General features: G+C 40.4%; 1 protein-coding gene across 2 annotated transcripts in view; it reads left to right on the plus strand.

Annotated features, from left to right (window-relative positions):
• LOC110504553 (glycine receptor subunit alphaZ1) overlaps positions 1 to 22885 on the plus strand; it is a 96332-nt gene that overhangs the window by 12748 nt on the left and 60699 nt on the right. Inside the window, exons 2-4 of one of the 2 annotated variants that reach the window (XM_036969878.2) lie at positions 5956 to 6080; positions 14556 to 14582; positions 15144 to 15182. In XM_036969878.2, coding sequence (XP_036825773.1) covers positions 5956 to 6080; positions 14556 to 14582; positions 15144 to 15182 — 191 coding nt within the window. The remainder of the gene's footprint in view (positions 1 to 5955; positions 6081 to 14555; positions 14583 to 15143; positions 15183 to 22885) is intronic. The other variant, XM_036969880.2, reaches the window with a different exon arrangement.

Consider the following 22885-nt stretch of genomic DNA (forward strand, 5'->3'; position numbering starts at 1 on the left):
GTTAGTCTACTGATGGGGCAGTTGGTTAATATGTTAGTCTACTGATGGGCCAGTTGGTTAATATGTTAGTCTACTGATGGGGGGGGGCAGTTGGTTAATATGTTAGTCTACTGATGGGGCAGTTGGTTAATATGTTAGTCTACTGATGGGGGCAGTTGGTTAATATGTTAGTCTACTGATGGGGGCAGTTGGTTAATATGTTAGTCTACTGATGGGGGAGGGCAGTTGGTTAATATGTTAGTCTACTGATGGGGGCAGTTGGTTAATATGTTAGTCTACTGATGAGGGCAGTTGGTTAATATGTTTCTCTACTGATGGGGGCAGTTGGTTAATATGTTAGTCTACTGATGGGGGTAGTTGGTTAATATGTTAGTCTACTGATGAGGGCAGTTGGTTAATATGTTACTCTACTGATGGGGGCAGTTGCTTAATATGTTAGTCTACTGATGGGGGCAGTTGGTTAATATGTTAGTCTACTGATGGGGGGGGGGCAGTTGGTTAATATGTTAGTCTACTGATGGGGTGGGGCAGTTGGTTAATATGTTAGTCTACTAATGGGGGCAGTTGGTTAATATGTTAGTCTACTGATGGGGTGGGGCAGTTGGTTAATATGTTAGTCTACTGATGGGGGGGGGGGGCAGTTGGTTAATATGTTAGTCTACTGATGGGGGCCAGTTGGTTAATATGTTAGTCTACTGATGGGGGCAGTTGGTTAATATGTTAGTCTACTGATGGGGCAGTTGGTTAATATGTTAGTCTACTAATGGGGGCAGTTGGTTAATATGTTAGTCTACTGATGGGGGGGGGCAGTTGGTTAATATGTTAGTCTACTGATGGGGCCAGTTGGTTAATATGTTATTCTACTGATGGGGCCAGTTGGTTAATATGTTAGTCTACTGATGGGGGCAGTTGGTTAATATGTTAGTCTACTGATGGGGGCAGTTGGTTAATATGTTAGTCTACTGATGGGGCAGTTGGTTAATATGTTAGTCTACTGATGGGGCCAGTTGGTTAATATGTTAGTCTACTGATGGGCCAGTTGGTTAATTTGTTAGTCTACTGATGGGGGCAGTTGGTTAATATGTTAGTCTACTGATGGGGGCAGTTGGTTAATATGTTAGTCTACTGATGGGGCAGTTGGTTAATATGTTAGTCTACTGATGGGGTGGGGCAGTTGGTTAATATGTTAGTCTACTGATGGGGGGGGGGGCAGTTGGTTAATATGTTAGTCTACTGATGGGGGCCAGTTGGTTAATATGTTAGTCTACTGATGGGGGCAGTTGGTTAATATGTTAGTCTACTGATGGGGCAGTTGGTTAATATGTTAGTCTACTAATGGGGGCAGTTGGTTAATATGTTAGTCTACTGATGGGGGGGGGCAGTTGGTTAATATGTTAGTCTACTGATGGGGCCAGTTGGTTAATATGTTATTCTACTGATGGGGCCAGTTGGTTAATATGTTAGTCTACTGATGGGGGCAGTTGGTTAATATGTTAGTCTACTGATGGGGGCAGTTGGTTAATATGTTAGTCTACTGATGGGGCAGTTGGTTAATATGTTAGTCTACTGATGGGGCCAGTTGGTTAATATGTTAGTCTACTGATGGGCCAGTTGGTTAATTTGTTAGTCTACTGATGGGGGCAGTTGGTTAATATGTTAGTCTACTGATGGGGGCAGTTGGTTAATATGTTAGTCTACTGATGGGCCAGTTGGTTAATTTGTTAGTCTACTGATGGGGGCAGTTGGTTAATATGTTAGTCTACTGATGGGGGCAGTTGGTTAATATGTTAGTCTACTGATGGGGGCAGTTGGTTGATATGTTAGTCTACTGATGGGGGCAGTTGGTCGATATGTTAGTCTACTGATGGGGGCAGTTGGTTAATATGTTAGTCTACTGATTTGGGCAGTTGGTTAATATGTTAGTCTAGTGATGGGGGCAGTTGGTTGATATGTGTAGGATTACCTTTTGCGCTGACATGACAAAATATGCCATATGTTGTTGCGTTAATGATCACAGTGGTATAAAAAATAAGCCTCGTCTTTGGTGTTATGATCACGATCACACATAGATTTTAGTTGTATTTTGCGGTGGTGTTTATTGGAACTTTTCTTTTCTTTACCATCTCAGTTTCAGAAGACTGCAATCAGACCCGAGGCCATCAGTTGGAAGGGCATTTGAATTCCAGAGGAGGGCGCATTTTTTAAATGGTAGTATTAGTAAAGATCATAGGCAGCTCGTGAGGTTCAAGTTTGGGGAAGCTTACAATTTATTCTACCATTTCTACTTATCTGCGTGCCAGTTATGAATATTTATTTATGCACATTTTCGTGGAACGGTTTCATTTTAATTTGTTTTCCCAAATCATTATCACGAGATTAATCATAAAAATCTGAAGTAAAATCAAAAAGTTATAACTCAACTATGGCAAGAGCACTAGCCTCTACCATTTGGACACATTGATACACTGTGTTCCATTGGCGGCTGAAGGCATGAGCATAGAACTCAGAGATACCCTATAGGGCAATGCAGCAGTAGGCCTATAACTTCCACCCTCAACCATAGGCCTAAAGCCGACAAAATAAAAACAGTAGAAAATATCCTGACGAAAATTCAGGTCCTTACAATCACATTCATCTCTCTTCTCCACCTGTCTGCCCCCCTTTCTATCTGTTATGATTTGAGCTATTGCTAGTGAAGTTCGACATTTGTATCTAATTATCACAGTGTCGGGCCCGATCCTGTTGCTAACGAACTTGCAAGATTGTATCAACTAGCCTATTTCCTGCCCTCGACGTTTCCTGCGCCAGTGAGTTTGGTATAGAAAGCTGTTTCTTTGTGACGTTTCCACAGGATATATGGGATCATCAGATCATGAAATTTGGTTCTTTCACATCGAGTCTGGTGATTATCGAGGCCAGGAGTGTTGGAAAGATTTTTCATATTCTCAGGAACTATCATTTGCAATGGATGTTTAAAAAAACAGACTTTGTTGAGTTGTGTGAGGCGAAGAAAAAAAATATGTGCCCTACGAGTTTAAGTCGATCCGAAACAAGACATTGAAAAACGGCCACTTTCCTATATAGCATGCATTCTGGAGACACACCATATTTTCACCACACCTCCCTCCCCTTCTTCCTGTCTCAATATTTTAAATTCTGCTCAAGAAAACATGATGTTCACACATATTTTAGACGCTTGTCACTGATAGCCGCAAATCAATCAGCTAGACCAATTGCCACGTTCACTACACAAATTACAGTCTTCCCCCACACTTGTGATTTGAAGCAATCCACAGCATTTTTTTTAAATAGAAGCTAAGGATCCAATGTGGCTAGAAGCTAAGGATCCAATGTGGCTAGAAGCTAAGGATCCAATGTGGCTAGAAGCTAAGGATCCAATGTGGCTAGAAGCTAAGGATCCAATGTGGCTAGAAGCTAAGGATCCAATGTGGCTAGAAGCTAAGGATCCAATGTGGCTAGAAGCTAAGGATCCAATGTGGCTAGAAGCTAAGGATCCAATGTGGCTAGAAGCTAAGGATCCAATGTGGCTAGAAGCTAATGATCCAATGTGGCTAGAAGCTAAGGATCCAATGTGGCTAGAAGCTAATGATCCAATGTGGCTAGAAGCTAAGGATCCAATGTGGCTAGAAGCTAAGGATCCAATGTGGCTAGAAGCTAATGATCCAATGTGGCTAGAAGCTAATGATCCAATGTGGCTAGAAGCTAATGATCCAATGTGGCTAGAAGCTAAGGATCCAATGTGGCTAGAAGCTAAGGATCCAATGTGGCTAGAAGCTAAGGATCCAATGTGGCTAGAAGCTAATGATCCAATGTGGCTAGAAGCTAATGATCCAATGTGGCTAGAAGCTAATGATCCAATGTGGCTAGAAGCTAATGATCCAATGTGGCTAGAAGCTAATGATCCAATGTGGCTAGAAGCTAAGGATCCAATGTGGCTAGAAGCTAAGGATCCAATGTGGCTAGAAGCTAATGATCCAATGTGGCTAGAAGCTAATGATCCAATGTGGCTAGAAGCTAATGATCCAATGTGGCTAGAAGCTAATGATCCAATGTGGCTAGAAGCTAATGATCCAATGTGGCTAGAAGCTAATGATCCAATGTGGCTAGAAGCTAATGATCCAATGTGGCTAGAAGCTAATGATCCAATGTGGCTAGAAGCTAATGATCCAATGTGGCTAGAAGCTAAGGATCCAATGTGGCTAGAAGCTAATGATCCAATGTGGCTAGAAGCTAAGGATCCAATGTGGCTAGAAGCTAATGATCCAATGTGGCTAGAAGCTAAGGATCCAATGTGGCTAGAAGCTAAGGATCCAATGTGGCTAGAAGCTAAGGATCCAATGTGGCTAGAAGCTAATGATCCAATGTGGCTAGAAGCTAATGATCCAATGTGGCTAGAAGCTAAGGATCCAATGTGGCTAGAAGCTAATGATCCAATGTGGCTAGAAGCTAATGATCCAATGTGGCTAGAAGCTAAGGATCCAATGTGGCTAGAAGCTAATGATCCAATGTGGCTAAGTCGTGCTCCCTGGTGAAGTGTTTTGAATTATTTTATTTAGACAGGAGTAATTATATCATTTTGGCTCAACATCAATTAAATTTAGGGCAATCCGTCATTCTAATAATGCACTATGCACCCGCCAACTTTCCTTTCCAATTGGTAAAAGGCTGAAACCAGATATCTGTATGTAATCCCAGAGAAACAGCGCCACTCTATATGTATCCCATGTATCTGATGCTGTCTGGTCAGAAATAGTATGACATGATACACTCTTTCATTCCAGACGGCGTCAGATACATTGTCTACACATACCGAGACAGATAGGGGGCGCTGTTTTACTCGTTCTGACGCTTTAACTGGGATTGATTTTGTCTTTCTGTCGGCGCTCGTCTCCGTCAAATAAATAATCAGTATTTCAGTATTTTATTTGGAAGGGAAAGGAGGTAAGTAAGGGTGGACCAGGCCCCCTGGCAGGCCCTGGACTGCTTGCATGAGACATTAAAGGGAATGCCACCCTGGTCATTATCTGTCATCCCTTATTATCCACTAGATGGTTTATTCCTTGATATGCAGAATATGCAAATTCTCCGAACAAATGGAGAAGTAATTAACATATTTTCTGTTTTCAGCTTTCTTTTTGGAGCTATAAATTGGTATGTTTGTGATATTTTCAAAAACGTTGATTGTTTCATTATCCTGTCATCACAGGAAATGGATTGTGAGGTTACAGGTATTTGTGGTTATGTAAAATCTTGCTTTTATTCTGTGTAGGAAATGTTAATATTATTTTGTTGATGGATATAGAACATAAAACAATGCATGTAGATAAGACATTTAGAAAATATCCAATAAACATGATGTATGTTCTGTGTTTATATCAAATCAAATGTTATTGGTCACCTGCACATATTTAGCAGATAAAATTACGGGTGTAACGAAATGCTTGTGTTGTAGGCTACGATGTGAAGGAGTCAAATATCAACAACTTAATGGACAATCAATATTATTGATTGTCCTCTGAGCATATAACTCACCAAGTGGAGACTTCCTAAAAGTTCCCCACAAAGTCCCTACATTACATGGAGCTGATCAAACTGCTCTATTCATTTGGAAGACAAGTAACATAGTTCATACCTCATATTGAGGCACATTATATAACAAATGGACAAGGGAAGGGAACCCGTAAAGGTAGCATCCCTCAACAGAAAATACTTGTTGGATGGGATTACTCTCAGAATGATGCTATGTATGACAACAACTCACCATTTTAAATCTCAGTTGTGCACCCATATCTCTCTCTCTCTCTCTCTCTCTCTCTCTCTCTCTCTCTCTCTCTCTCTCTCTCTCTCTCTCTCTCTCTCTCTCTCTCTCTCTCTCTCTCGCTCGCTCTCTCGCTCTCTCGCTCTCTTTTTTTATTTTCTCTCTTCTCTCTCTAGCTTGGCAGCCTCTAAAGAAGCCGCGGCTCGAAAAGCCGCCTCCCCAATGCCTCCCTCTGAGTTCCTGGACAAACTCATGGGCAAAGTTTCGGGTTACGATGCAAGAATCAGACCTAATTTCAAAGGTAGGAGCAGCCACCGAGACACAGTGGGATAAAACAGGAATGTAGCCAAGCACAACCAGAAATAACATATTCCAGTCAGGATCGTAAAGAGAGGACAGTGTAGTTAAACATTGAAATCTATATAATATGAATATATATATTACACCTTCATTTTACTATTGATTTGGGCTTTAGCAAATAATTCTGATTAAAATGTGTTGGTTCTTTGAATACATTTTTCAAGTGAGGTCATTTTCACACATTAAACACACTTATTAACCTTTTTTTTAAATTTAATTTTAACAAATTTGAACACTTTTTGCACCTTAAACAAACACGTCACACTTTTAAACCTTAAAATATCGAATTGAAGCTGTTACGATATTCACAAATCCTCAATATATTTACAGGATGTGGCTACAATGAAGTTGTTTATGGCTGGCTACATTCCTGTACAAAAAACGTCACAACCGTCTCAATGTCCTGAATGTCTGTTTTGGTGGTAAAGGCAGTGTGTTGCTAAACATGTTTTCCGTAACGTTAAAAGTGACCTTTCCCTATATGGAAGCCCCCATAAAGATACATGTCAGAGGGGTTTCCTTATTGAACTATGGCAATACAGCTACGTTATGATGACTCATATCCCAACCATGTTGTTTAATGGTAGAGCACTGTTGTGGCAACACACCAAATTTATGTTGGAGCGTTTGAAAGAAGTCTTCATAATTTTGATGAGAGTTCCTTTATTTTATAATATTTTCTGCTCTAATATTAATACTACAATTTTTATCAGTACATCCTTATCTGAGGTGGTATAATAATTCACATATGGTAAATATATATATATATAAATATGGTATAAATATATATATATATATATATATTGGAATATTACCCCCCACAATTCCGTAATTGTGGGGGTCTATAATAATAAGACAAAAATATGAATCCAATGTTCTGCATGAGAAACCACTCCCACAAACAACCAGTTTCCATACCATACACTGAGATTGTTTCTGAAGACATTTGAAGGAATTTGATTCTGATTATCTATCTATCATACATGCTTTGATACTTTGCAAATATTTCACGTTAACTAACTACAATGGGACTGCTACTCTGTGTCCATGTTTAACATGATGTTTTGGCCCCAGAATTGCTGTGCTTTTTACAGGTATGTTACATGTGATTTCCATGAGTATGATATCTCAGTATATGCAGTACTGAATCCAGGAGTGTTTGCTGTGACTAAGCATGAATTATTCAGCCTGCTAGAGTTGCAAAACCACATCTGCTCATACAGTTAGACTACATAACGTCTCTAACACAATACTCACTTCGCTCACAATGTTCACTGCAACAACAACAACAACAACAACAACAACAACAACAACAACAACACTTTTTCTTTGCTTTATTAAACTGTTTGATGTTCAGAGGCTTTGGTATGAATGTTGTTTTTTTAAGCCGACGTCTCAATTCACAGTGATAACATCACGACAGATCGTATGCTGTGCTGGTCTTGTCTGGCACCTGTAGAGTTCTGCTCTCAGCTAAACCTACTATATATCACAGTTACTTTGATATATGAAACTAGAGTGTTGTGTTCTGTTGTGATCCACTGCTGTAATAGAACCCTCCATCACCGTTATAGTACAATGCCCAGAGAAAGTGTTCACGACAGGATCCGCTCAGCCTCCGCGGGCTTGTCAAGAGCACTAATACAAGAAGCACAATAGCCGTTTTCGTGCTAGTGAGTCTAAATAGGGTCGGATATGAAAGCTAACAGTGTTCTAATTTTTATTTACTAGCCCAACGCTCTAACCACTAGGCTACCCTGCCGCCCCTAATGTAACATGTCTTTGCATATTAAGAGAAAATACATGACTTTACGTAGAGTATAATGTTAATTATATGACTAGTGTGTGGCGAGAGGCCTATTGTCATGGAATGGAACAATGTGAGATAGATTCAGAGGTTAGTCATGGCTGTCAGGTCAACACTGTATTTGTAGTGTGAGTGGTAGACTCACTCATTCAAGTAGTCCTTCTCCCATCCCTGCCAGCCAAACACATGAATCCCATTCATGAAATAAACAGGCCGGCAGGTCATTTCTTAATAATGAACGTCTGTACAAAGACTAAGAAACGTCTTCATCAGAGAATGATGGTTGTTTATAAGATATACAGTAAACACAGTGGAACTTTAGAACTGCTAATATATTATATAGAATTAAAATGGTAAAGATATCCTTTATGCAATTAGAATGGTAAAGATATCCTTTATATAATTAGAATGGTAAAGATATCCTTTATATAATTAGAATGGTAAAGATATCCTTTATACAATTAGAATGGTAAAGATATCCTTTATATAATTAGAATGGTAAAGATATCCTTTATATAATTAGAATGGTAAAGATATCCTTTATATAATTAGAATGGTAAAGATATCCTTTATACAATTAGAATGGTAAAGATATCCTTTATATAATTAGAATGGTAAAGATATCCTTTATATAATTAGAATGATAAAAATACCCTTTATATAATTAGAATGGTAAAGATATCCTTTATATAATTAGAATGGTAAAGATATCCTTTATACAATTAGAATGGTAAAGATATCCTTTATATAATTAGAATGGTAAAGATATCCTTTATACAATTAGAATGGTAAAGATATCCTTTATATAATTAGAATGGTAAAGATATCCTTTATATAATTAGAATGGTAAAGATATCCTTTATACAATTAGAATGGTAAAGATATCCTTTATATAATTAGAATGGTAAAGATATCCTTTATATAATTAGAATGATAAAAATACCCTTTATATAATTAGAACTTCAAAAATAGTGTTTATAGAATTGTAGAACTGCAAAGGCATTCTTTAGAACATTAGAACGTTAGAAGGCATTCTTTGGAACATTAGAATGTTAGAACGTTAGACGGCATTCTTTGGAACATTAGAATGTTAGAACATTAGAAGGCATTCTTTAGAACATTGGAACGTTAGAAGGCATTCTTTATAACCTTACAATGTTAGAACGTTAGAAGGCATTGTTTAGAACAATAGAACGTTAGAACTGCTAAGGCATTCTTTAGAACATTAGAATGTTAGAACTGCTAAGGCATTCTTTAGAACATTAGAATGTTAGAACATTAGAAGGCATTCTTTAGAACATTAGAATGTTGGAACGTTAGAAGACATTCTTTAGAACAATAGAACGTTAGAACTGCTAAGGCATTCTTTAGAATGTTAGAACGTTAGAACTTTAGAAGGCATTCTTTAGAACATTATAATGTTATAAGGCATTCTTTAGAATGTTAGAACGTTAGAAGGAATTCTTTAGAACATTAGGATGTTAGAACGTTAGAAGGCCTTCTTTAGAACTTTAGAATGTTAGAAGGCATTCTTTAGAACATTGGAATGTTAGAACATTGGAAGGCATTCTTTACAACATTAGAATGTTAGAAGGTTTAAAGGCATTCTTTAGAACAGAATGTTAGATGGCATTCTTTAGAACATTAGAATGTTAGAACGTTAGAAGGCATTCTTTAGAACATTAGAATGTTAGAACGTTAGAATGCATTCTTTAGAACATTAGAATGTTTGAAGGCATTCTTTAGAACATTAGAATGTTAGAACGTAAGAAGGCATTCTTTGGAACATTAGAATGTAGAACTGTTGAGGCATTCTTTAAAACATTAGAATGTTAAAAGGCATTCTTTAGAACATTAGAATGTTAGAACGTTAGAAGGCATTCTTTAGAACATTAGAATGTTTGAACTGCTGAGTCATTCTTTAGATCATTAGAATGTTAGAACGTTAGAACTGCTAAGGCATTCTCTGTAGGGCTAACAAAGGAGCACACCTCCTCAATCTACCACCATCCCTGCTAATGTGGTGGCACAGCAACAGTGAAAAACAGGGAGAGAATAGCAGAGAATTGCCTGAAGCTTCGAATGTGCCGGCATGAGAGGAAATTACACTGATCATGACTGGGACTCACTGTGGGGAAGCCTTCTAATTGATTTAGCAGGTTCTCTATTGGAATGGAAAAAAAGAAATATCCTTCTGACAGATTTGGGATCTCCCCTGTATGGTCTACGAGTTTCTTTTTAACATTTAATTCATTCCACTTTAACGTTCATTCTCCAGCAACGACTATGAAGGTTAAGGTAGTCTTGACTGATTGTTTACCCTGCTAGCTTTCCCCTCGCACCTCTGATGAGCTATAGGCAGGGTGACTGGTGTAATCTAGGGCTCCACTCTGCCTGCACTGCAGTGATGAACAGTGGTGGGGGGTACAGCTGTGACTTCAGTCTCCTCTTCAACCTTGTCCCTCCTCATCAGTCACAGTGAGGGGCAGCTTGGCCGACAACCATGAGGCTGTGCAGATTCCACCAAAATACACATCACCACCCCACCCTGTCAGTCAGTCAGTCATCACCCCACCCTGGGTTGTTACTGCTGCTTCTGATGCCTGTCAGACAGTCATACAGCCAGCCAGTCAGCCAGTCAGCCAGCCAGTCAACAGTCAGCCAGCCAGTCAGACAGTCAGACAGACAGACAGACAGACAGACAGACAGTCAGTCAGTCAGCAAGTCAGACAGCCAGTCTGTCAGACAGCCAGACAGTCAGACAGCCAGTCAGTCAGTCAGCCAGCCAGCCAGTCAGACAGTCAGACAGCCAGTCAGACAGCCAGTCAGTCAGACAGCCAGTCAGACAGCCAGTCAGTCAGCCAGTCAGACTGTCAGTCGGTCAGACAGCCAGACAGCCAGTCAGTCAGTCAGTCAGTCGGTCAGACAGCCAGACAGCCAGTCAGTCAGACAGCCAGTCAGTCAGTCAGACAGCCAGTCAGTCAGTCAGTCAGCCAGACAGTCAGACAGTCAGACAGCCAGTCAGACAGCCAGTCAGACAGCCAGTCAGTCAGACAGCCAGTCAGACAGCCAGTCAGTCAGACAGTCAGTCAGACAGCCAGTCAGTCACTTAGTCAGTCAGACAGCCAGTCAGTCACTTAGTCCTCTCTGCTCTCTCCTCTTACTCTCAAATCCTTTTTAAAGCCTGCCGTGTCACATCACAGTGATGATCAGTGTAACCAAACGCTTTCACAATGAACTAGCTGTGTCACTTTGCTTCTGAATTAGTTTTGCGAGACAAGTCAACATCTGTAAATATACAGTCCTTGCTGCCATATATTTACTGTTTCTGGCTTCTGTCTTATTTTTCCCTACGCAGGGATGTGTCTTTCACCTGTTATGCTTCTCTCCCTCTCCCTCTCTCTCCCTCCATCTCCCTCTCCCTCTCTCCCTCTCCCTCTCCCTCTCTCTCTCTCTCTCTCCCTCCCTCCCTCCCTCTCCCTCTCCCCCTCTCTCTCTCTCTCTCTCTCCCTCTCCCTCTCACTCTCCCTCTCCCTCTCCCTCTCTTTCCCTCTCTTTCTCTGTTGTACCTCTTTTTCTTCTCCTTCTCTTTTTGTTTCAACCTACCTGACTGGGGAGATGAAATATTATTAGCTGGTGGGGCTTGACGTTCATTTCGTGTTATCAGCACTTGTTTAATGGGTAACTAATAGGATTAATGGAATACCCTAATGAGAGAGGGGGGAGGGGGCAGTGTTCAGATGCTGCTGTGTTCATATACACATGGCAACGGGGAACCAACTGGACTGATCTGCTGACTACTTCAGGAACATTAAAGGAGTGGGGTTCAGTAAAGAACACAACCCTAAACAGAGTTAATATAACACACACACACACACACACACACACACACACACACCAATCACTAACTACATTACTTTTAGACATTGAAACTTCAGTCTGCCTTCTTAAAACAATTTAATTATTTTTATTATTCTACTATGTTTGATGAATGAGGATACATTCAGCTACTCCGGATGCTCGACTCTTGGATCTAGACATTTGGACTGACGTACCGTACTGAACTGGGAGTAGATGTTTGATAGCATTTCAGGACTGAATCTACCTGAGTTATAACAGAAGTATTGATCATGTTTCAAAGTCTAGGGAGAGGCAAAATCGCAAGGACACAGCAGACTGAATGGATGATGTAGCAGTCATAGGACAGGATAGGACAGGATAGGACAGGACAGGATAAGACAGGATAAGACAGGATAGGACAGGATAGGACAGGACAGGATAAGACAGGATAGGATAGGACAGGATGGGACAGGACAGGATAAGACAGGACAGGATAGGACAGGATAAGACAGGACAGGATAAGACAGGACAGGATAAGACAGGACAGGATAGGACAGGATAGGACAGGACAGGATAGGACAGGATAGGACAGGACAGGATAAGACAGGACAGGATAGAACAGGACAGGATAGGACAGGACAGGATAAGACAGGACAGGATAGGACAGGACAGGATAAGACAGGACAGGATAAGACAGGACAGGATAGGACAGGATAAGACAGGACAGGATAAGACAGGATAGGACAGGACAGGATAAGACAGGACAGGATAAGACAGGACAGGATAAGACAGGACAGGATAGGACAGGATAAGACAGGACAGGATAGGACAGGATAAGACAGGATAGGACAGGATAGGACAGGATAGGACAGGACAGGATAAGACAGGACAGGACACCATTCACACCAAGATGGTTGTAGTATCCAACCATCCGTTACTGTAATACTTAGTACAAATCTGTTCCTAGTATACATCTCCTATACATGTAAACATAGGAGAAATACCTTTTAAAAGAAATAAACAGTAGCCTTATTCTATTTATTTGAATGAGATAATATCAAGGTCGTGTATTTATTAAAGCCCTATTATTGGGAGTTTGCCCTTGATGTTGTTATTCAGCATGATATCAAACATTAACACTCTTTAATTTAATGAATGGCATGTGAGAATGGTTGGATTGTTGAATCGGATGCTGCTTCTCCCCGTCTGGTCACTGAAGCTTCTCTAATACTACTGTGAGGAGGAGAGGAGACGGTGTCATAACGGCTACTGTCACTTCCTGTCATTTGGGTCATTTCATTTCTGATACTGGGAAGTGGGAAAACGGCGACCACACTTGAGTGTGACATTAAAGTTGCCATATAATTTGTTTACTCTGACAAGATAATTCAAGTCCCCCCCCCCCCCCCCCCACCCACCCCCCACCCCCCCAAAGCGACTGTTTTTATGTTTCATGCTAGACGGTTTTAACTGTCGCCTTTCGAGATTTGTCCTTTTGTGAAACGGTGCGTGAGTGAGACGCTACCAAGCCCAGATGGATTCATTCTAAAAACGCAATTGTACATTCTTATAGCCGATTATTCACTGTTCTTTACATTTGGCACAAAGGCTTTTCTTTCCTTCACCTCTGTGTACCATATGGAGAATTGATTTTACACATTGCTAGTTATTTGCCAGTATGAGATTGCAAGCTTTGAACAAAGAAAACAGTCAAAGCTCTGGTTTAATGTTTGGATCGGGTTTTCAGATCTCAAATAGAGGATAAACTCAGGCTTAGGTTGACACCGAGGGATTGCCTTTGCTTGCAGAGTGTAAAACAACAAAAAACAACAGGAATAATAATTCTCACTAGATCCAGACAGATTATAGAGTTCCAATCACCTGTCTACAACAGTTCATGGTCATGCAGAATACTTTCCATCTATCTTAAAGAACGATTTCCTTTTCTCCTGACGTTGATAGATTACAATATCCCCCACAAAGACTTCAGCTCTGTGTAGTCGCCATCTCTCTTCAATGGCACTTGTCACATATAGAAAAGTAGGCAGGCTGCATGTCGCCTGGTTTACAAATTCAATGCGCCTCCGGAGCAAAAAATAGCACATTTATCAACACACAATCTTTGTTGAGAAAATACATTTACTATGTGCCTAGGAAGAATAATTAACCCGTGTCGACAGGCGATAGGCGATAGGCGATCGACAGGCGATAGTAATTAGGAACGGACCGGCAGTGTTTCAACATGAGCAGCAAATGTCGTCTGGGAAGGAGCAACCTTTCTGTTGATCTAATCAAGATCTTCTGAAAATGTACTGCATGTTTGTGTTAATGTATGTGTTATGTACAGTACCTTATCATGAACAGCCTTTGGATGTAAAAGGTGAGATGGAACAGGTTGAAATATTAAGGTTATTATCAGGTATTTTTGGTGCTATCTTTTGCATGCCTTATTTATTTGATATGCTTACCAAATAAGTGCGATCAATAATGGGACTAATTCTTCTATCTTTAATTGTAATTAAGTGGTTTGTTGTGCTGCATTGGTGAAGCGCCAGCCAGGTTTGAAATGATGCATGGCCAGCTTCAGTCATGGCAATTCATTTAAAAAAGGTCATTTCTGTAACGACTGGAAAAGGCCCAGGTAAAACAATGAATTGATCACGTCTGTGTGTGAGCCTTTGTGTTTTATATCACTTTTCTATATCACTTCGTCCACTAAGTACACTTCCTGTTCCTGTTCTCTTGTGTTGCACCAATTTTGCTGCTCAGTTGCAGGGGTCCCCTCGAGTGGAAGAGGTAAAAATATAATTTTTTTAGATTAACAAAATCTAAAAAAATAAGATTTTTATATCCCATTTATTAGAAAATTAGTTTGAATCACTTACCAGTTGCTTGATAAGAAAATGTAAGCATTTAAGCATTTAAAGCCAAATGATGCAAGCAGATCTAAGCGAAGCCAGTTTGACATGTAGTCTATGCATCTTTCCTTTGTCTGATGTTTTTCATCTTAGTGCATTTTGCTAACCTCACCTTCTGCCTCCCGTGAAGAACTATGCCTTGCACCCCTGCTCTACCCCTCCTCTCATCTCTGCATCGCCTCCTCTCCTGCCCGACCCGCTATGACGTTCTTCAACACAAACTCGTGCATCCCTCCTTCCTGCTATTGCCTTCAGTATTTTGGCCACCACAATTTTTCCTTCCTTTCCCTGCCGCACACTTACCTGTATAAGTTCTGAAGTGTTGGCAAGTTGTGATACTATGTGTTTTTTTATTGTTGTTTTCCGCATTGTTTTTCTCAATGTGAGTACTTGCTGTTAGAATATGATGTGTTTTAATCATGATCTTTTTTGTTATTAGACCCACAAGGCCCCAAAACAGAAGCTTCTCACAAGAAAGGTACTTTCTTTTCATTCATCACGGAATAAAGTATGCAAGTCACGCTCTCTCTCAACGCCACTCAGGCAATCTTCATGTTTATAGCCATTAAAACAATTTTTTTTTAAAGAAAGAAACCAAGCACGTTTAAAGGTGTAATCTTGAAGGGGATGCATGTGTTTACTGTTAATGCATAATGTTGTGAGGGGTATTAGTCTGCTGATAGTATATCAACAGATTTGGCTTTAAAGCGATTTTTGTAGAACAGCTGGCAATTAAGAAGTTGGCTCAAAACATTAGTCCAATGTCAGCAATATTTCAAACTGTTTTGTTTGTAATTTATGTCGACGTGGTCTCTTCTGTCTTTTTGCTAATTGTTGTTCTGGATGGTAAAGTGTGAATACAACTGAAAGGTACACAGAATATATTTTTTTTTACTTTGGGTAAAAACAAGCTTTTTACTGTTGGTAAGCTTTGCTGCCAACATTTTATGATACATCACAGGAGGTTGGTGGCACCTTAATTGGGGAGGACGGTCTCGTCGGAATGGCTGGAGCGGAATCAGTGGAATGGTATCGAATACATCAAGCGCGTGGTTTCCATGGTTTCCAGGTGTTTGATGCCATTCCATTTGTTCTGTTCCAGCCATTATTACGAGCCGTCCTCCCCTCAGCAGCCTCCACTGTGATACATGTTTATTATATTCTGATGTAGAGAGGAGTGGAGATATTATCCTGTTGGGATGATTATAATGTAGAGAGGAGTGGAGATATTATCCTGTTGGGATGATTATAATGTAGAGAGGAGTGGAGATATTATCCTGTTGGGATGATTGTAATGTAGAGAGGAGTGGAGATATTATCCTGTTGGGATGATTATAATGGAGAGAGGAGTGGAGATATTATCCTGTTGGGATGATTATAATGTAGAGAGGAGTGGAGATATTATCCTGTTGGGATAATTATAATGTAGAGAAGAGTGGAGATATTATCCTGTTGGGATGATTATAATGTAGAGAAGAGTGGAGATATTATCCTGTTGGGATGATTGTAATGTAGAGAGGAGTGGAGATATTATCCTGTTGGGATGATTGTAATGTAGAGAGGAGTGGAGATATTGTCCTGTTGGGATGATTATAATGTAGAGAGGAGTGGAGATATTATCCTGTTGGGATGATTGTAATGTAGAGAGGAGTGGAGATATTATCCTGTTGGGATGATTATAATGTAGAGAGGAGTGGAGATAGTTTCCAGTTGGGATGATTATAATGGAGAGAGGAGTGGAGATATTATCCTGTTGGGATGATTATAATGGAGAGAGGAGTGGAGATATTATCCTGTTGGGATGATTGTAATGTAGAGAAGAGTGGAGATATTATCCTGTTGGGATGATTTTAATGTAGAGAGGAGTGGAGATATTATCCTGTTGGGATGATTATAATGTAGAGAGGAGTGGAGATATTATCCTGTTGGGATGATTATAATGTAGAGAGGAGTGGAGATATTATCCTGTTGGGATGATTGTAATGTAGAGAGGAGTGGAGATATTATCCTGTTGGGATGATTATAATGTAGAGAGGAGTGGAGATATTATCCTGTTGGGATGATTATAATGTAGAGAGGAGTGGAGATATCCTGTTGGGATGATTATAATGTAGAGAGGAGTGGAGATATTATCCTGTTGTGATGATTATAATGTAGAGAGGAGTGGAGATATTATCCTGTTGGGATGATTGTAATGTAGAGAGGAGTGGAGATATTATCCTGTTGGGATGATTATAATGTAGAGAGGAGCGGAGATATCCTGTTGGGATGATTATAATGTAGCGAGGAGTGGAGATATCCTGTTTGGATGATTATAATGTAGAGAGGAGTGGAGATATTATCCTGTTGGGATGATTATAATGTAGCGAGGAGTGGAGATATTATCCTGTTGGGATGATTATAATGTAGAGAGGAGTGGAGATATTATCCTGTTGGGATGATTGTAATGTAGAGAGGAGTGGAGATATTATCCTGTTGGGATGATTATAATGTAGAGAGGAGTGGAGATATCCTGTTGGGATGATTATAATGTAGAGAGGAGTGGAGATATTATCCTGTTGGGATGATTATAATGTAGAGAGGAGTGGAGATATTATCCTGTTGGGATGATTGTAATGTAGAGAGGAGTGGAGATATTATCCTGTTGGGATGATTGTAATGTAGAGAGGAGTGGAGATATTATCCTGTTGCGATGATTATAATGTAGAGAGGAGTGGAGATATTATCCTGTTGGGATGATTATAATGGAGAGAGGAGTGGAGATATCCTGTTGGGATGATTGTAATGTAGAGAGGAGTGGAGATATTATCCTGTTGGGATGATTATAATGTAGAGAGGAGTGGAGATATTATCCTGTTGGGATGATTATAATGTAGAGAGGAGTGGAGATATCCTGTTTGGATGATTATAATGTAGAGAGGAGTGGAGATATCCTGTTTGGATGATTATAATGTAGAGAGGAGTGGATATATTATCCTGTTGGGATGATTATAATGTAGAGAGGAGTGGAGATATTATCCTGTTGGGATGATTATAATGTAGAGAGGAGTGGAGATATTATCCTGTTGGGATGATTATAATGTAGAGAGGAGTGGAGATATTATCCTGTTGGGATGATTATAATGTAGAGAGGAGTGGAGATATTATCCTGTTTGGATGATTATAATGTAGAGAGGAGTGGATATATTATCCTGTTGGGATGATTATAATGTAGAGAGGAGTGGAGATATTATCCTGTTGGGATGATTATAATGTAGAGAGGAGTGGAGATATTATCCTGTTGCGATGATTGTAATGTAGAGAGGAGTGGAGATATTATCCTGTTGGGATGATTATAATGTAGCGAGGAGTGGAGATATCCTGTTTGGATGATTATAAATGAAAGATAGCTGGTGCTACAGATCACTACATTCATTTACAGACTAAAATACCTCAATGGCTACTTGGCCTGTTTTCCTCCTAACATGAGATTACCTGCTATACATGACAAGGAATATTAGTTACCTGACTGCTTTTTGGCTGAAACATGGCATCTGTATTGTAATTAGAATGAATTAGAGAGATTGTTGCTGGGGTTGAAAAGGAACAATCATGGAACGCTTTAATTTCCTTTTTTTTTAATTGAAATTAATCTCTCTATATATTTAAAAAGGACTGTATTTATATTGTTCTGTTTTTAAACAATCATATTTGTTTGTGCAACTTGCTAAATGAGATGATTGTATGAATATGGTAAAAGGGATGTATCCATTATTCATTATTGTGTGTGTGTGTGTGTGTGTGTGTGTGTGTGTGTGTGTGTGTGTGTGTGTGTGTGTGTGTGTGTGTGTGTGTGTGTGTGTGTGTGTGTGTGTGTGTGTGTGTGTGTGTGTGTGTGTGTCTGTGTGTGTGTGTGTGTGTGTGTGTGTGTGAGAGAGAGAGAGAGATAGAGAGAGAGAGATTATATTATATTCAGTGCCGTACTTAAAGTAGTATTTAACAGAGTGGATGACTGGGACCAGATTTCAGCCATTAATTTCAGCTGATCTCCTCTCCTCTCCTGCTATAGACACCGACTAAGGTAAATGTGATTTTATCCATACCTAGCTATGGATTTAATATACTGTTTACACATTTCTAAATTCTGTACTTGACCTTGAACATATTTTCTTGTCACAATTGCAACCAACACACTTTTATATAATATATATATATATTGGTTAAAACCAAACCCGCTCTAGTGTTTACTAGGCCTAAATAAAGTGTTATCACCTTACTTGTAATTTACAGATTCAAGCTGAGCTGCCCTGTTTCACCAAATCACATCACATGGTCAGTTTAGAATGCCCTGTTTCACCAAATCACATCACATGGTCAGTTTAGAATGCCCTGTTTCACCAAATCACATCACATGGTCAGTTTAGAATGCCCTGTTTCACCAAATCACATCACATGGTAATTGTAGATCCCATTAGTAGATAGGTACTCTGCTAGATGGTGGCTATTAGGTTAAAAGAAACCTATGGTCGATGTCCGCGCCTGAGCAGGAAATCTATTCAGCATCGTAAAAAATACATCCCAATACATCTGTCAGTTTAAGCAAGAGATATATAAAAACCAAATAGTATACAGAATTGTATTTGAGAGTATTTCCCAATACTTATTTCAAATAGTATTTTCAAATACCTGGATTAAATGCATGGGAGTGTATTTGAGTATTTTCATATACTTTCCAAGTGTACCATATTTCCAAATACATTAAAATAATAGATATCTGAATGCGTACAGTACCAGTCAAATGTTTGAACACTTCTACTCATTACAGGGTTTTTCTTATTTTTTTAACTATTTTCTACATTGTAGAATAATAGTGAAGACATCAAAACGATTAAATAACACATATGGAATCATGTAGCAACCAAAAAAGTGTTCAAAAAATATAAATATATTTTATATTTGAGATTCTTCAAAGTAGCCAGCCTTTGCCTTGATGACAGCTTTGCACACCCTTGGCATTCTCTCAACAGCTTCATGTGGTAGTCACCTGGAATGCATTTCATTCAACAGGGGAGCCTTGTTAAAAGTTAATTTGTGGAATGTCTTTCCTTCTTAATGCGTTTGAGCCAATCAGTTGTGTTGTGACAAGGTAAGGGTGGTATACAGAAGATAGCCCTGTTTGTTAAAAGACTAAGTCCAAGAACAGCTCAAATAAGCAAAGAGAAACGATAGTCAATCATTACTTTATGACATGAAGGTCAGTCAACTTTGATATTTTCTTCAAGTGCAGTCGCAAAAAACCATCAAGCGCAATGATGAAATAGGCTCTCATGAGGGCTGTCATAGGAAAGGAAGACCCATAGTTACCTCTGCTGCAGAGTTACCAGCCTCAAAAATTGCAGCCCAAATAAACGCTTCACAGAGTTCAAGTAACAGACACGTCTCAACATCAACTGTTCAGAGGAGACTGTGTGAATCAGGCCTTCATGGTCGAATTGCTGCAAAGAAATAACTACTAAAGTAAACCAATAAGAAGAGACTTGCTTGGGCCAAGAAACACAAGCAATGGACATTAGATCGTGGAAATCTGTCCTTTTGAGTCCAAATTTGAGATTTTTGGTTCCAACTGTCATGTCTTTGTGCGACGCAGAGTAGGTGAACGGATGCTCTCCGCATGTGTGGTGCCCAGCGTGAAGCATGGAGGAGGAGGTGTGATGGTGTGGGGGTGCTTTGCTGGTGACAATGTCCGTAATTTTTTAAAAACTTTTATTTAACTAGACAGGTCAGTTAAGAACTAATTCTTATTTACAATGACAGCCAAACCCGGACGACGCTGAGCCAATTGTGCACCGCCCTATAGGGCTCCCAATCATGGCCGGATGTGATACCGCCTGGATTCAAACCAGGGACTGTAGTGACGCCTCTTGCACTGGGATGCAGTGCCTTTAGACCGCTGCGACACTCGGGAGCCCCTAACCTGTTCAATATCACCAATCCACTAGTCTAATATTAGCTGGAATGATTGACCGACCACATCTTCATTTGATTTGCCCTCTCAACAGAGTGCTTCCTGTACTCAGTCGATTGCTTCAGCCGATGAATGATACAGCGGTGCTCAGTATCATGGTACCCCTAACCTCCCCCTCTTGTTTTCACTCTCAAGATGATTAAAACACCAAGCGAACATCACAACGTCTGCTAAAATCATTGACTGGTCCATTTTATGCCTTCCGTCACACTCCCTACCAGCTCCATGCGGTACACCTCTCCCTTGGCATGCATCCCAAATGGCACCCTATTCCCTATATAGTGCACTTCTTCTGACCAGAGTCCTATGAGCCTTTTGATGGGTCAAAAGTATTGCACTATATAGAGAATAGGGTGCCATTTGGAAGGTAGCCCATCCTTCTCTCTCTCTCTCTCTCTCTCTCTCTCTCCCTCTCTCCCTCTCAGTCTCTCTCTCTCTCTCCGTCTCATTCTCTCTCTCTCTTTGTCTCTCTCTCTCTCTCTCTCCCTCTCAGTCTCTCTCTCTCCATCTCATTCATTCTCTCTCTTTGTTTCTCTCTCTCTTTGTCTCTCTATCTTTGTCTCTCTTTCTCACTCTCTCTCTCTCTGTCTCTTTTTTTCTCTCTCTCTGTGTCTCTCTGTAATCCACTGGAATAATGCCCTCGTCAACTGTTCTGCGTTCGGTATCCCGAGCCACGGCCCGGATATTGATTAATGTCTTTCTGTAGTCACACTCCTCTAAGGCTGTCATGTCCTCCCATCTGTCACAGCTAACCCAGGGCCCAGGAAAAGGCTCATTTAGTCGCCTGCCATTACTTATAGACATGTGACATAGCAAACTCAGAGTAGCTAGGCTCTTAGTTGTACTGGCCGTCAGATCTAGCCATCAAGAGCTTTCAGCGACACTGCCAAATGGCCTCCTATTCCCTGTAAAGTGCACTGCTTTTGACCAGGGTCCACACGAGTTGGGTTAAAGGTGGAAGACACATTTCAGTTGAATATATTCAGTTGTACAATTGACTAGCAATCCCCCCCTTTTCCCTTTCCCCTTTCACATAGGGCTCTCGTAAGGCTCTCGTAGGACTCTCGTAAGGCTCTCGTAGGGCTCTCGTAAAAAGTAGTGCACTATATAGGTGCCCTGTCCTTTATGTAGTGCTCTACATGAGGAATAGGGTGCCATTTTAAATGCAGCTTCAGGGCCTACATCGATCCAGCTAGCTAGCTGCCCACTGAATTTGAATACATTTCACTTAAATAATGAGACATTGAGAGGAACCCTGCTGTCATGGAACCTGTCAAGGATGTCCTATAATGGCATTTCATTTCTCATAAAAGCCTCCTCCTGAAATGCCAGCCAGCTCAGAAAAAGTTTCTCCTTATAAGTGCACGCTGTTAAAGCAGTGAATGTGATGCATGGTGGGGGAATGTATAGGTGAAGATTGGAAGTTGGAACAACCATTTGTCATGTTGCATAGTCCAATTAAAATGTGACCGAAATATTATTTTTTACTGCATATAGCTGTTGTTTGGTACATTACAGCCTTATTCTAAAATGGATTAAATATAAAAATGTCCCCATCAATCTACACACAATACCCCATAATGACAAAGCAACATTTATTAAAAAGAAAAAATGTAAATATCACATTTACTTAAGTATTCAGGCCCTTTACTCTGTACATTGTTGAATTACCTTTGGCAGCGATTACAGACTCGAGTCTTCTTGGTAGCAGTTTATCCCATTCTTCTCTGCAGATCCTCTCAGGTTCTGTCAGGTAGGATGGGGAGCTGCACAGCTATTTTCAGGTCTCTCTAAAGATTTTTGATCGGGTTTTGATCGGTCCGGGCTCTGGCTGGGCCACTCAAGGACATTTAGAGACTTGTCCCGAAGCCACTCGTGCGTTGTCTTGGCCGTGTGCTTAGGGTCGTTGTCCTGTTGGCAGGTGAACTATCACCAGAGTCTGAGATCTGGCCCCCCCCCCCCCCCTAAAGTTGTGGACTTCCGGCCGCAAACCTGAACCTATAAGGGAGGGTGCGGGTGGGCATATACCCTCGGTGGCGGCTCCGGTTCTGGACGCAGCCCCCCCCCTCTTTACGCTGATCCCTCCGCCTTTGTAGAACCGGACCGTGGATCATCGTCGGAGGCTCTGGACTGGGAACCGTTGCTGGAGACTGGGGATCATCGCTGGAGGTTCTGGA

Source organism: Oncorhynchus mykiss, chromosome 25 (genome assembly GCF_057628025.1).
Source record: "Oncorhynchus mykiss isolate SJ-2025 chromosome 25, ASM5762802v1, whole genome shotgun sequence".
NCBI classification, from domain to species: domain Eukaryota; kingdom Metazoa; phylum Chordata; class Actinopteri; order Salmoniformes; family Salmonidae; genus Oncorhynchus; species Oncorhynchus mykiss.